Below are 15,380 nucleotides of genomic sequence, written 5' to 3' on the forward strand. Positions count from 1 at the left end.
CTAGAAAAGAAAAATGACCCATCCTACCCAACTCAAGAAAAAAAAAAATGTTATGGGCGTTATATATATATTTTTTAACAAGTGATGTTCTAATTACTCTAAATATGTGTGAAAGGAAATCGACTTCGGGTGCAAGAAAAACGCACATTTACTTTAAACAACTGATCTAACTCCCATCAGCTATATTATAACCTTTTTTTGTTTGAACCTCAAGTTTGCGTGGCATTTACCCAAGCACTTTGAGTAGATATCAATTTGTGTGGCATTTATGTGATTATATCGTCTTTTTTACCCAACTCTTTTTTTCTTTCTAAAATTCCCAAGTAATATTGTTTGTCCTCAGCCCAACCTGGTCTCAACCTCAGCCCAGCCCAAAACTTCAGCCCCACTAACCGTTCAAGCTATCCCACTCCCACTCTGCTTTATTTTCTCTCTCTATCTTTTCATATGCTCTCTGTTCCTCTCCATCTTCCAACCCACCCATCTTCTCCTTTCCTCCACGGTATCCCCAATCCCAATCTTTATCTTCTTCTCTAATCTTCTCCAATCCCCTACTAATCCCAGGTTGGTTCTAAGTTTAATTCTTGATTCATTCTTTGTACATGAAGCTCACAAGAACAATGGCATTCAAATCAGCTATAGTGCAACCGAAAAACCCACCACACTTCAACCCCACATTTTCTTGCTGCCTGAAACCATCCTTTCAGTTCAGGGAGAAGCCACTGAAGGATTTTGAATTCAATATCAAAAGAAGAATTGGGGCAATAGCAGCAGTAAGTTGGGCACTAATGGCGGCGAAAGAAGCAATTTTTGTTGAAGCTGCAAATGGATTTGACTTGCAACTGGTAGCACCTGGTCAGACAATTGAAGAGGCACAGAGTGGAATCAAAGGGCATGCACAAGCTCTGTTACAAGTGAAAGAGCTGATAGATTTAGAGTCATGGAGAGAAGTACAAATAGCTCTCAGGAAGAGCTCATCAGTCTTGAAACAGGACATTTATACCCTAATTCAAACAAAACCTGCAAATGAGAGGCCCCAACTGAGAAAACTTTATTCTGACCTCTTCAACAATGTGACCAGAGTAAGTTTTTGCCATTTCCACCCAATAAACATAGGACTTGAAAAATTATTTCAATTGACTTGACCAAGTTTTTTGTGCATTGCAGCTTGATTATGCAGCTAGGGATAAAGATGCATCATATATCCGACAATGCTATGAGAACATTGTTGCCCTTCTGAATCAAATGCTATCTAGAATATAAAGTATCAAGTAATTGTTCCCTTCCTTATTTTTCTTCCCTGCAAATTATATGCATCAAAAGATGTTGTGTAGGAAATTAGATGAAGCATAGCCACTTAAGGTCGTCTGTTAACAACGAATTATTTTTCTTTATGAGTAAGCTTTTGTATCCTTCATAGAAATTGATCAATCTGCTGAAAGCACTTGTTACAACAGGATCATTATTTTATGATGCAATCCTCTTTCATAAGGCTTCATTTGCCGAAATTGTAAAACCGTAATTCTTTTGTTGAGTATGACTTTCTCGTTCTTGGATGAATGGTTCCTGTGGGTCAGACAGACACCAGAATTGTAAGTTATAACTGAGGGTTCTGTTCTGTGCAAGTCACCGTCTTCTACAATTGTAATATTTCTAGATTACCTTATATATAATTAAACTAGATCCCACATATTTTTATTTCCTCTACACCAACTGGTACTTTCTTTCCAACGTTGAAAGATATCCGAAATTTAAATCCTCCACTCTCAATAAAAATAAAAATAAAATCCTCTGCGCATAGAGTCGTATATAAGAGATCAGAAAAACAGGCATGCGTGTCCTCAATTATTCTGAAAATTTCAAAGTTATAATAAGGCAGCAATTTCAACCCTACAGCTTGTTTGCTGTCTTCTAGCTTACCTGCTGCTAGTAGTATTCTGCTCGTAATTTGTGTTGCTGTCTTCTAGCTAATTGGCGATTAAGCACTATGTAAGCATGGCGGAAATTTTCCTTACTTTTGCTGCTGAGGAAATACTGAAGAAGGTGGCTTCGCTTGCAGCTCAAGAATTCAATCTTGCCTGGGGATTCAAAGCAGAGCTGACAAGGCTCAGTGAATCTTTGAACATGATTCAAGATATCTTAAGTGATGCTGTCGAGCAACCGCAAGGTCGGGGCAAGGCGGTAGAGGAGTGGGTGAAGAAACTTAAACATATAGCTTATGATGCTGATGATGTGTTGGATGAGTTCAAATATGAAGATCTTCGGAGTAAAGTAGGGCTCCGAAACCAAATCCACATAAAGGTATTGATCACCCTCCTATCCCAGTGCTTTTCATCTTAAAATGGCACATAAAATTAAGATCATAAATGCATCCTTGGTGAATCTGGAGAATAGAGCATTTGTTATTGGATTAGTTGCAAAAAATGTTATGGCTACAACGCAGTACGTCCCTCGTGGAATTGTAGGGGACAGAGAAACCAACTCATTCTTAGATAAAGATGAAAACATCGTTGGAAGGAAGGAGGTTGTGTCAAGTATAATTACAACCTTGATCAACTCCAAAAATGTAGAAAATGTTTCGATTATGGCAATTGTTGGAATGCCAGGCCTAGGAAAGGCAACTTTGGCTAACTCAGTTTACAATGAATTTGAGACAAATAGACACTTTGATAAGAAAATATGTCTCTGACACTTTTGACGTAAATTCTATATTGAGTCGAATGCTAGAATCCCTTAACTCAACAAGGGTTGGGATCACAAGTCATGATGCACTGCTTAAAAACCTTCAAGAAAATTTGAAAGGAAAAATATATATTCTTATACTATATGATGTTTGGAATGAACATTCTCAAAAATGGAGCAATTTGATGAGTTGCTTGACAAAACTTGATTCAGCTCAGGGAAGCAACATTATTGTCACTATACCAAATAGTTAATTCTAACCAAATAGGAATGTACTTGGAGACCAAGTATCCACCACCTGTATAAATATTCTAGTTCTATGTGAATACAAATCATCCAATTTCAAACCTAATTGAATCATGACAGTTTGTGTGCCTAACAAATTAACTTCATATTATTGTTCTTTCTCTGTTTTTTTTGATAGCTCTGTGAGAATGCGAAAGTAAAAAGTCTCACATTGGAAAGTTGAGAAACATGGCAAGGGCTTATAAGGAGTTTAGCTACTCCTTCCATTGCCAATTGATTTTGGGGTGAAAGCCTTTTGTTCCCTTTTCCATCTGGCTGAACTGAAGATGATGCCTTCAATTGTGGTGTCTCAACTGGAACACCAAGCTCAGCAAGCTCGCTTTAGCTGTGGGTTTGGGGGGACGACGGTAACTCCATGGTTCAGATGACCTTAGGTCCAATATATTTTCAAGGTTAGCTAGAATATCTGGTGAAGCACTAGCAGTAGCTTGTGATGATACCGTAAATGTATAGTCAAGGTTGCGTATGGCAATGTCCTGCAATAACAAACACAGCTTCAATAATTAAATAATTAAGTAGCATACACTACAAATCTGCAAGAACTTGGATCACAAGTCCCATAAATAGAAGCATGAGACAATATTCAAGACAATAACCTGCCCTCCACTATACTTTTATCTTCCAAAAGAAGATAAAGCAGACTGTATTGGAGATATTGATAACTAAACCACAAAAACTTACTGGAAAAAAAAAAAAAAAAAAAAAAAAAAACACTCAAAGGCCACCCAGTATCGGCATATACCACCTTATATATTAGGCCCAAGAGTGGTGATATCCAGGTGACCCAACATAGGAATAATATTAATATATATATATATATATATATGACGTGAGGTCCAAAATCACAGATTATTATGACGTGAGGTCCAAAATTCCTGTTGTATAATAAGTTCACAACTCACCAAAACATTGGAAATACACATAGGAATGAATGATGGAACCCTATCACACCAGAATTGTGGCAAATCTGGTAAAGCCCATTCAGGTTATTTTCACTATCTTTCAGAAGTATCTGTAACAGGGCAAATCTCCATCAATCCTCTTCTTTTCAGTTTATCTTTATGCCCGTTCATGCATGTATACATTATTCGAAGAAGCTTTTGACATATGTCATGTGTTGTGTGTGAAATGCATGAAGACAGGTATAGCCGAGCGGCGATATTCGAAAATAGAAGATCTTAAACGTAGAGCCGCACGGCTATCCTCGATGAATAGAATATTTTAACAGTACAGCCGGTCGGCTATACTTTAAAAATTATAATCTCATAAAAGTATAGCCACACGGCTATACTCGAAAATATAACAATTTAAAAGTATAGCCGCGCGGCTATGCGTTAGATTAAGAAGGTAGTCAATTTTCCCTCCCTCCGGAAACTGAAGATTTTAAGGTGTGATAAATTGTCAAGCCTGCCGAGTGGTCCCGTCCACGAATTGAATATTACAGCTTGTGATGAACTATCGAGCCTACGGAGTGGGCAAGAAAACTTGACCTCTCTTCAGAAGTTGGAAATGAGACAGGGTCTGACATCCCTCCGCAAATTGGAGATTCATAGGTGTGATGGATGTTATCATTGGCAGATTCTACACCCCTCCATGTCTTGAGGAGTTGTCTATAAGCTACTGCAAAAAAACTGGAGTCTGTTCCAACTTTACAGGGATGCGCATCCCTCCATGAATTGAGAGTTTTCAAACGTGAAGGATTTGTAAGCATACTGAGTGGCCTAGAATCTTGTACTTGTCTTCGTTTTCTGCGTATCCAGTTTGTCAAAATTTCAGGAATTTATTGGATGTGCTACAGAGCCCTGTATCTCTTGAGGAGTTAAGAATAACTGACTGTCCTTATCTAGAGACTATTCCAAGCTCAGACAACCTCAAATCCCTCAGTTTGTTGTGGATTGAAAAATGTAATGCATGAAAGTCGTTCTCCTCTAATAGACTGGACTCCTCTAATGCATGTGTGGGACCCACTTGTTGTCTTAGAGAGGTGTTAGCAATGTAGTAAATAAATGTGTTAAAAAAGAAGCAATATATATTATATATATATATATATTTATTGCGAAACCCCATATTTTTAAATATGTATATTAATATTTCATAAAATTAATTATTTATAATTATTAGTTTTCAAAACTATATAATTGATTATATATTAGTTGTATGGCAAGTTACGTGAATCTAAACATAAACTAGGATAAGCCTATCAAATCTTATTGCATGGTTTTAACCATATCAATTCAGTTCAGTTTTTTTAAAAAAAAAAAAAATATATTTATTATATACACACACTTTACAAAAGCATTTAGAAAGGTTTTTGTTGCTTACTAAGCTTTCTGTTAAAGATTGACGTGTTGCTTTATGGAGTCCTCAAAACCAATTAAAGCATGAGGTGGGATATGTTGGCATGAGGTGTAAGCACAATAGGTATTCATATATATATATATATATACATACAGTTCTGATCTCTTGGACCCCTGTAGTCCAAGAGATTTATGGTCACTCACCGTTGGATGTAAATTCAACGGTTGACTTGAATCGGGTAATAATCATTTATGTCATATTGCATTTATATATATCATTTTGAACCATTGGATTAATATCTAACGGTGGGTGACCACAATCTCTTGGACTCCTGTGGTCCAAGAGATCGGGACTGTATATATATATATATATATATATATATATATAGCTTCTATTGAGGGATACTGCAAATAAACTTATTTGAGGGACACCCCTTGTAGGTCCCTCTCCGGATTGTATTCCACTAATCCAAACTGTCTATTTTGTAGATCCACATTCAAAGATCATCTCTACAAAAAATCACTTGAATCCGATATCATTTGACCATTCTATTGAGTTATTGAAATTTTAGTACTTTCTTGAAGCACCGTGCTCATTGATTTTGTAGGACACAATTGGATGTCGAAACGGTTTCCGATTTGTCTAATTTTTTCTAAGAATGATCTATGAATGAAGATCTAAAAAATAGATGGTTTGAATCATTGGAAAAAAAAAATTGTAGGGTACCCTAAAGGGCGTCGCTCAAATAAAATTATTTGAGGAATCCCTCAATAGAAAGGGACTGTATATATATATATATAATCTTAATTGGAGAGTGCTCACTAAGCACTCTACAAAAGCCAACACATAAGGCTATTTGGGATGGCAGATTATTTTCAAGCCACCCAAGTAGTCTAGGAACTTATAGACTATCCTATAGACTAGTTGTGTGGCACAAAATTAAGTTTACATCTATATCTTTGCCGACTTTAACTATCTATAAATATCACTACCTAGTATTCCTTGTTTCATAGGCATGGGTAGAACCACACTAAGTGCTCCAGTTGGCTGTAGCCTAGCATGGTTTTTAAAGAAAAAAAAAAACCTATATATTTAACTTATTTTCAATATTAACCCAGTCAGTAGCGCGGTGCAGATTACTTTATTTTCATTTTCAACATTTAAGTAAATGGAGTAATATAAAAATAAATATTACTTAACTTAAGTTTACAATGTAAGTAAGGAAGTACCCTCTATTTGGATTCAAATAAAAATACTAGAGAATCAAATTCCCACAAAATCAAAATATGAAAAATCGGTTTTAGTTCAAAATACGATTTAGGCTAAAAATGATAGCTCATTCGCCTATGAATCATAGGTTCTTCAATTGCTTTAAGTTTCCTAAAATCGTAGACAAATAAAAAAAGGGTGAGAACTGAAGTATATTGAAATTTTGGAGAAGCTCAAAGTATTTGGACTTGTAATTGGGAGTTATACAATAGCTTTGAATTTGAGGTAGGGGTTTTTTCTTGAGGAAGCTTTACATAAATTGATATAATTAAATATTGTGAACACTATATTATGCTTGGTAATATTATTTGATTATTATCCTTGATATTGGGTGTTTACATGTTGTCAATTATCATTATAATTTGATTAATATTGACATGTTCATATGTTATCGGTGGTGGTTGGAATTTTTGGGTTGATAAAAAAATTATGGAAAAGAGGGTAATGGGAAGGTTCTTTTGTGTAGTTGAGTCTGAGCATTGTAGGGACCAAGTTTAGGCGAGCCCGTGTGCTCAGTAGATTTGGAAATTGGCGGTATAATTGTCAGTTGAGTGATTTGGGCTTGGAGATCAATGGTGTAGACAAGATGACTAGCAAAAGGGGAATTATGGGATAATTGAGATGTGTGTTAGTTTATCGGAATCACAGTGGTAAAATGCATGGTATGGGACATACATATATGCTTGTCCTATTATATAGATTAACGAGTTGGGAAAAAAATTGAAGTTCATTCATGCATTGCATAAATTGTACATTATAAATCTCACTAATCACATAAGACATAGGACCCCTACTGAGCATGTAATGCTCACCTCTTTTTGAATCTATTGCAGGTTTTGAATCTGAAGTTTATTTTGTGACGAGGAAACAAGAAGAAAGAGTTGTGGATAGTTTTGAATGTTTTGTTGAAAGTTTGTTACTTTCTTATTATTTTGCTTGTAAAATTACAATGTAAATTACTTTGATTTAAATAGAAGTTTATATTCAATCTTCATATTTCTTGATATTTAAATTTTACTAATCTCAACGCCACTTTCTCAGACCTCAAAACACAGCTCAACAAAAACAGCACCCACTTTGCCACGGCACAGCAGGCCAGGGGTTCGGATCCCGTCTACGCCATGGTGCAGTGCAGGAACTACCTCTCCGCGGCTGACTGCGCTGCTTGCTTCTCTGCCGCGGCGTCCCAAATTCGCAACTGCTCCGCTGCGAACGGTGCCCGTGTCATCTACGACGGTTGCTTCCTCAGGTACACCCTGGTCTCTACTACTCTTCCATGATTTAGTTTTGTATATTTATTTGTTTTCTAAATTAAATGACAACTAGATACACCCACTTGCTGGAAACAAAACACAAATGCATTAATATCTATCAGGTCTTGCTATTTCTCATTCAAATTCAATTATTTCTCATTCTAATAATTGCTTAACTAAATGACATTCGTGCCCTTATTATTTTCCAAAGTTTCCAACTGCTCCACATAATAATGCCTAACCCTTTCTAGAATATTGAACTAAAAATCTATGGCTCCTCACCCTAATTGGCAGTCGGTGTTATAATTCAGAAAGTATAGAATTAGAAGAAGTCAAATATACTTGGAACATATTGCATCCTTCCTAGGGTCGTCGACGTTGTCGTGGCAGCCTAGCATCTTTCCAAGTTGCTGTCAGCCAATATCACCAATAGAGCTAGATATTAGTGAGATTGGCCTGATCAGTAAACGGGTATGGTGATCGTTGACCAAAAACAAGTTTAATCATAACTTCATTGAATCAACACTAAGTCGTAGCTACAAAATTTGATAATTGACTTCAAAGTCGTTAACAAAAAATAATAGAGACATGTTCTAACATTAATTCTCACATGATGATGTGGGTCTTATGAAATTATAAGATTATCGTGGAAACTATATGTAAGAAAATTCGGAAATTAATTTACGAGGGATAATTTTTAGTCATCAAATTTTTATAAATAGTCTTCCATCCTCCAAGACAACAATATTCATGTTACGTGTTAATTGTACATGAAATATAGCCATTTTGCTAGTCTAGTCTAGCCTAGTCTAGTCTAATCCTCCCTGACAAACGAGGCCTAAGGTTATGAATTAATAATCCTTTAAAAAATGTAAATAATATTACTGGAGAAATAATTTCGATAGCTTAGTCAAAGTTGCCGTCGATGATTATTGTCGATGAAGATTGATCAACAAATTAAGAGACGGCAACCTATAGACACATAGAAAACGCTGACAATAGAAACCAAACGTACTGCCAAAGTTAGTCACTTTTTTCTTTCTTTTTTAAACGATAATCCAATAAGAGAAATTTGGCAGTGGAAGAAAAATAAACATAGCGTGTTGCTAAAGTTAGTCACATCGTTGTTAACTTTTGTCTGGTTGGTTTAGGTACGAGAGCGCTGGGTTCTTTGACCAGACTACCCTTCCTGGTAATGTAGGGATTTGTAGCAATAAAACTGCATCACAAGCTACCGCATTTAGTGCAGCTGCTGGAAAATTGCTAGTGGATCTCCAACTTGCAACACCAAAGATCAACGGTTTCTTTGCAGCAACTAAGAATGAAGTTGTTACTAGTGGTAGTGGAAATGAAACAGTATATGGTGTGGCACAATGTGCTGAGACAATCAGCAAGACTGGTTGCCAAGATTGCTTGAATGTGGCATACGCCAACCTTCAAGGCTGCCTGCCTGATACGGATGGCAGGGCCGTCGATGCCGGGTGCTTCTTGAGGTACTCTAGTACTTCTTTCTTCCCTTTCAACCAGACTACGAACATAGCGTCCTTCTTAAAAACCGGTAAGAATAAACTTTTATCATGTAGTCATTAAATTTGTTCATTAAATAATGTGTCATCGTTACATGTAAACTTTTTAGAAATATATAAGCTAGCTAGGCTTTACGTGAATCCGAATTTGGATACATGAAGTATTGTTACCTACTACGTCATTTGGTGAATAGATTTGATGTTCCTAACAATTTTATGCGTACTCGTAAAGTACTGTCTTTAATTTGGAAGTACCCGAAAACATAATGTTTTTCATATATTATCTGGCAGGAGGCAATTCAAGAAAGAAAGCCATCATTATTGGAGTCGTAGTTGGAGGTGTAGGTCTTCTTATTCTCATTGTTGGAGTTTTTCTCTATTTTAAGCTTTCAAGAAAGCCCGAGGCTGCTCGTAGAGGTATTCTTCTGCCACAACCACAGAATTCGAAGTTGCATTTCCTCTTGCATATATACTATTATTCAATTAGCTCCAGCTCTAACCATGTTTACATATATATAACATAAAAAAAATTGCTCGTACATGTCTTCAATTGTTTAAATTTACTCATTTTTAGGTGATATTTTGGGTGCAACCGAGTTGCAAGGACCAATGAATTACAAATATAAAGATTTGAAGTCAGCAACAAAAAACTTCAGTGAAGAAAACAAACTTGGAGAAGGAGGATTTGGGGACGTCTACAAGGTAAATTATATGCTAAAGAGCTCTAAAATAATTTAGTTCAGTTCAGTACGGTACGGTCGAATATGGTGTACTCTTTTCTGACATGCATAAAGTTTTGAAAAAAATGGGAAAGTTGCATTGTCAAGCTTTTGATATCCATGGGCATATTTCATTTTATTGCTCAATATATAATCCCTAATGTTCATTTACAACATGATTGGACAGGGTACTCTAAACAACGGAAAAATAGTTGCAGTTAAAAAACTAGCAATTCTCCAATCCGACAGGGCAAAGGCAAATTTCGTAAACGAAGTGAAGCTGATAAGTAACGTTCATCACCGGAATCTCATTCGTCTTCTTGGATGTTGTAGCAAAGGACCAGAGTTACTTCTCATATATGAATACATGGCAAACAACAGCCTCGACAGATTCATATTTGGTAATTTTAGGTTTCTTTGCTCAGCTATACCTCTAAATGTATGCTTACATATACATTTTATTGTTTTATTTGTTCATTTAAAGATCTGTTTCTTTTCTTCTTCTTCCATGGGAAATAGGTCCAAAAAGAGGCTCTCTCAACTGGAAACAGCTAAATGACATAATCCTGGGTACAGCTAGGGGTCTTGCCTATTTACATGAGGAGTTTCATGTATGCATCATACATAGAGATATAAAAACCAGCAATATTCTTTTGGATGATAGTTTCCAGCCAAAAATTGCAGATTTTGGGCTGGCAAGGCTTCTACCAGATGATCAGACTCATCTTAGTACCAGATTTGCTGGAACATTGTAAGTTAAAGTACTTCAATTCCCACAGGCATCAACTGCTGCTGGAGATCTATATGATCATTACTCTTGTACAATGTTTATACCGATCTTTTGTTTTGACCTACTTGCGGTTCTATTCGCACACAAAAAGTGATATGAATCTACTATATACATGGCCGGTACACTAGGGTGACTCCACTAATTTGATCTTGTGTGACACTGACAGGGGATACACAGCACCTGAATATGCAATTCATGGACAATTGTCAGAAAAGGTGGATACATATAGTTATGGTGTGGTTGTCCTTGAAATCATAAGTGGCCAAAAGAGCAGTGAAGTCAAATCTGATGCTATGGGTGAATTTCTACTTGAAAAGGTAACTTCCAAACTCTATATATAATTCTTCCCTGAGATTTCTATTCTGCTTAATTACTTTAGAATTGTGACATGTTTTATTTTATTTTATTTCTTTTTCACATTAATGATTAGGCATGGAAACTGTATGAGAATGGCAAGCACGTGGAGCTGGTGGATCCAAATCTGGATCCAAATGAATACAAACCAGAAGATGTAAAGAAGATTATAGAAATTGCTCTGATGTGCACTCAACCATCAGCTGCTCAAAGGCCTACAATGTCTGAAGTTATAGTTCTACTTAAAAGCACTAGCTCCTTGGAGAATAGGGCTCTCACTAGGCCTGTTTTTGTTGATTCTGATAAGAGAGTGAAGGGAGACACATCAACCTCTACTGCTTCCTCCACATCCAACGCCACCGTATCGGTTTCTCAAGTTTCAGGTCGCTAAGTGCTAATTAAAGCAGTATATTTCAACTCTTGTACTTCAAATTTGGAAGTTTCCTTCCGATGTTCAGTTTCAAAACAAAGACCTTTTATTTTTATTTTTATGTCTACTAGGATTGTTAACAACAGTGATTTCACACTCCTTTTTCTTTGTTTGAATTCCTCTTGGTTTTTCATGTAAAGCACAAATGTATGCCAAACATTTGATTTACTTTAAATCTTTAGTATTCAATAATACTGCATAACTGTTGATATTTACATGAATGGTTCATAAAATTGAAGTGGAGAAGAAACTATCTTAAGAGTTGAGAAAGAGTTTGGGTGGCTTGAGTGAAAAAAACTTTATCCATCAACACAAGGAGATAGTGAAGGCATCTTATTATGGTGGGATCATTTGCATTCTCCGAAGCCTTTTTTTTTTCGAAATACAGCTAGATTTTAATCATTAAACTAAGAATGTAAACGCTAGATCTGAAAGCAGATTCAAGGATTTCCATAAAAAGCATAATCAACAATACGTAGTTACAAACATACAAGATCCATCCACAATTGTTACATATACAGCAGAATCAGAGCATCATTGTTCCCTCACAGATACACACATCACCTTAACATATGCTTTTATTCTTTTATTGAATTACACGGAGTTTCTGACTATGTTTACTTTTCTTTTATTCTCTTATTCATTTGTGGAATTACATATATTACTTTGAAGCAGCAGACCCGGTAAAGGGTGCCTAGAATGATACTTGAATATCAAGCAATGTCATCAACTGAGAAATAAGCTCGGGTTGGCCATGCCACGCTGCTGCGGTAACCAGATTTCCATCAGTGACACAACGATCTATTGGATCCGCTTCCACAACCGTCCCCCCTGACGAAACCACACGAGCCTTAATCCCTGGGTATCCAGTACATTTCTTCCCCTGAAATATAGCCAATTGAACCAATTATATAACATGTTAAAAGTGCCTAGTCAGTTAATAAGTACATTAACCACTAATCAAAAGAAACAGAAAAAATATCATCTCCTTTGCGATTTTAAAGAGTACTCACCTCCCTCTTCCCCATAGTTATTTACAATTGAGAGGTTAATAGGTCACAACAGATCAGCTCAACAGAACCAAAATACAAAGCACTACCACTAACTATGTTTTTTTCTTTAAGAACCATACCTGCAGAACACCAGCAGCAACTAAAATTTCCAGGCCATGGCAGATGGATGCAACTGGTTTCCTGGCTTCCATAAATTGTTTCACTAGTACAATAACATCCTCCTTTAGTGCCAAAAACTCTGGAGCTTTACCTCCAGGGAGTACAAGAGCGTCATAACTTGAGGCATCTATGGATTCAAAGTCAGCTGTTAAAACAAAATTATGTCCCTGGATCTCACTGTAGGTTTGGCTCCCTTCAAGATCACGGATAGCAGTTGGGCAGGTATCACCGGCTTTCTTCTTGGGGCAAACCACATCAACATGGCATCCTAGAACTTTGAGGGTCTGATAAGGCACAGTTACCTCATAATCTTCCGCGTAGTCCTACAAATATTACAAATATTGGGGAGGGGAGCAATTAAATGATGATGATTAGTAACTAACAGTTTAATCATTGGCTATATTTTGTCCCATATTTGTCATTGCAATATAAAAGAAACAGAAAAGAAAGCTTACTCCAATGATGATGAGGACCCTTCTCTCTGAAGAACATATGTTGCCTCCTAGTGCCTTGAGAAAAAGCCTAATGAACTCAGGATTGCCATAATATGTGACCCCAGTAATTAAATTATCATCAGCAACACACACTGACAATGTATCGGGTTCTACCCAGTGAGCACCAGCAGCAACCAATCCAGGTTTCATAGTTGAAACCGCTGTGCATTTGCGACCTTTAACAGCGCCTGCAGGTGCTAAGACCAACAGCCCATGGCAAATAGCAGCAATTGGCTTTCTGGAGTCAGAAAATTTTCTCGCCAATTCTACAACGGATGCCTTCATAGCAAGATGTTCAGGAGATCGTCCTCCTGGTATAACTAGACCATCATATTTGTCAAATTCGATGTCATCAAATGTTGCATTCAGTGTGAAATTGTGACCACGAGATTCGGTATTAGCCTGTAACCAAAAAGGTACACGAAAGAAAACCAAACACAACACACATATTAAAACAAGAGTAATGGTTAGGTGAATTCAAGCTTCTTTGTCTTGCTTGTCTCTCAAACTCAAACTCAAACTCAAACTCATCAGAGGTTTTTTTCCAACAACTGTGTTCAATATTAAATATATAAAATCTATAAAATATATTCTTGTTTACAAATAAAAAAGAACCGGAAAGACAGGAAAGACAGAGTTTGACCTGGTCAGTGGACTCTACTTGAATGGTTATGGCAGTGGCGCAGATATCACCAGCTTTCTTGACAGGAGAAACTGCATCAACAGAGACTCCAAATGCCTGCAGTGCTTGAAATGGGACCATTGCCTCGTAATCTTCCATGTAGTCCCCGCACAGTAACAACACCCTCCTCTGCACCTCGCCTTTCGGATTCCCCATTTCTTTTCTTATTTCCTTCTTTAGTTTCTTTCTTCTTTTTCAGAGAGAGAGAGTTTTCAGAGAGATTTTTCAGAGAGAGAGAGAGAGAGAGGGAGAGAGTCTGAATACAAGAAGGTAGGTTATAGCTTGAGCTGCTCCGCTTTGCTTACTTAAATACTCACAAAAGCGTTTTTGGAGGTTTGCGGAGTCAGCGCGATACGGTCGCACGCAATTTGAGCAACACATCGCAGTCAGTTATCGTGGCATCTCTCTATTCGCCCCTTCTTTTCAGTTCGGATAACTATTCCATTAGTTTCGAGCCTATCACCGTCTCCATGTTTGATACGTTGTTTTGTTGTCTTCTTTACGGACCAAGTGAGTCTAAATTATTGAAACTTGAGTTTGTTCTCTTCACGGACCAAGTGAGTCTAAATTATTGGAGGAAGATTGAAACTTGAGTTTGTTCTCTTGACGGACCAAGTGAGTCTAAATTATTGAAGGATGATTAAAACTTGAGTGCAAATAGGCGGATTTATTCTCTTATTGTGAATATAAGTAATGGTCTAAATTATTAGAGAAGTATTCTAACTTGAGTGCAAAGAGTACAAATTTAAGTGCAAAGGAGTGGACTCGCTGTCTTATTACGAGTGCAAATGATAGTCTAAATTATTAGAGAAATATTCAAAATATAGTGCAAAGAAGCGTACTCACTGTCTTATTGTGAATATTCGAATATTCGAGCTCAATGCTTCCTTTTCGATTGAAAAAAAGAAGAAGCTCAATGCTTCCAAGCTAATGTCCCTATACTATAGAAAAGCTCTTCAGAGTCGTCATCATCTTCTTCTTGCCTTCATTGTAGCACGTGTGTGGCCCAATAGAAAAGCTCAATGCTTCCAAGCTAATGTCCCTATACTATAGAAAAGCTCTTTAGAGTCCTCATCTTCCTCTTGCCTTCATTGTAGCACGTGTGTGGCCCAATAGAAAAGCTAATGTACCTATACTATAAGGAACATGCGGATCAATAAATGTAATGTTTATCTCTAACAGATCATGCTTTTTGAGCCGTGATAGTTTTGGAATAGTGTTCACGTGCATTTTACCTCGACTGCCATGTTGATTTTCATCAGAGCAGCAAAGCTGCTTGCTTTGTGTTATGAGGTCTGGTTTTGTCAACAAACTATATTGCTTGACCCAGAAGAAAATGCAATATCATGTGGATCCTCATTTCGCAGTTGCAGGAGGATGGTTGTGAAAATATAAGAGCTAATTC

The 15,380-nt window shown here is 36.8% G+C and overlaps 3 protein-coding genes across 5 annotated transcripts in view; 2 read left to right on the forward strand and 1 right to left on the reverse strand.

Moving 5' to 3' along the window:
- The first annotated feature begins 462 nt into the window (after positions 1-462).
- On the forward strand, positions 463-2,102 carry LOC117622691 (psbQ-like protein 3, chloroplastic). Of its 2 annotated transcripts, XM_034353453.1 has the most exons (3): positions 469-1,082; positions 1,168-1,271; positions 2,060-2,102. In XM_034353453.1, exons 1-2 carry the CDS (start codon positions 603-605, stop codon positions 1,261-1,263), a joined length of 576 nt encoding a protein of 191 aa, XP_034209344.1. In that variant the 5' UTR covers positions 469-602; the 3' UTR covers positions 1,264-1,271; positions 2,060-2,102. The 2 variants fall into 2 exon arrangements, with proteins under 2 accessions (XP_034209342.1, XP_034209344.1); XM_034353451.1 differs by lacking the exon at positions 2,060-2,102 and having other exon boundaries at positions 463-1,082; positions 1,168-1,626.
- LOC117620860 (cysteine-rich receptor-like protein kinase 2) lies at positions 1,996-11,772 on the forward strand. The gene is made up of 11 exons (XM_034351102.1): positions 1,996-2,301; positions 2,444-2,534; positions 7,389-7,466; positions 7,570-7,804; positions 8,960-9,366; positions 9,626-9,751; positions 9,909-10,036; positions 10,241-10,454; positions 10,573-10,804; positions 11,010-11,160; positions 11,274-11,772. Exons 1-11 carry the CDS (start codon positions 1,996-1,998, stop codon positions 11,586-11,588), a joined length of 2,283 nt encoding a protein of 760 aa, XP_034206993.1. The 3' UTR covers positions 11,589-11,772.
- A 284-nt stretch (positions 11,773-12,056) lies between these two features.
- LOC117621303 (protein DJ-1 homolog D-like) overlaps positions 12,057-15,380 on the reverse strand; it is a 5,249-nt gene continuing 1,925 nt past the window's right edge. Inside the window, exons 1-4 of one of the 2 annotated variants that reach the window (XM_034351703.1) lie at positions 13,937-14,254; positions 13,255-13,695; positions 12,760-13,122; positions 12,057-12,510 (exon numbers count right to left, since the gene is read on the reverse strand). In XM_034351703.1, the coding sequence (XP_034207594.1) occupies positions 12,322-12,510; positions 12,760-13,122; positions 13,255-13,695; positions 13,937-14,131 (1,188 nt within the window). In that variant the 5' untranslated portion in view covers positions 14,132-14,254 and the 3' untranslated portion in view covers positions 12,057-12,321. Of the gene's footprint in view, positions 12,511-12,759; positions 13,123-13,254; positions 13,696-13,936; positions 14,255-15,380 lie in introns of those variants that run through there. The other variant, XM_034351704.1, reaches the window with a different exon arrangement.

The sequence above is a fragment of the Prunus dulcis genome, chromosome 3 (assembly GCF_902201215.1).
Source record: "Prunus dulcis chromosome 3, ALMONDv2, whole genome shotgun sequence".
Classification (NCBI taxonomy): domain Eukaryota; kingdom Viridiplantae; phylum Streptophyta; class Magnoliopsida; order Rosales; family Rosaceae; genus Prunus; species Prunus dulcis.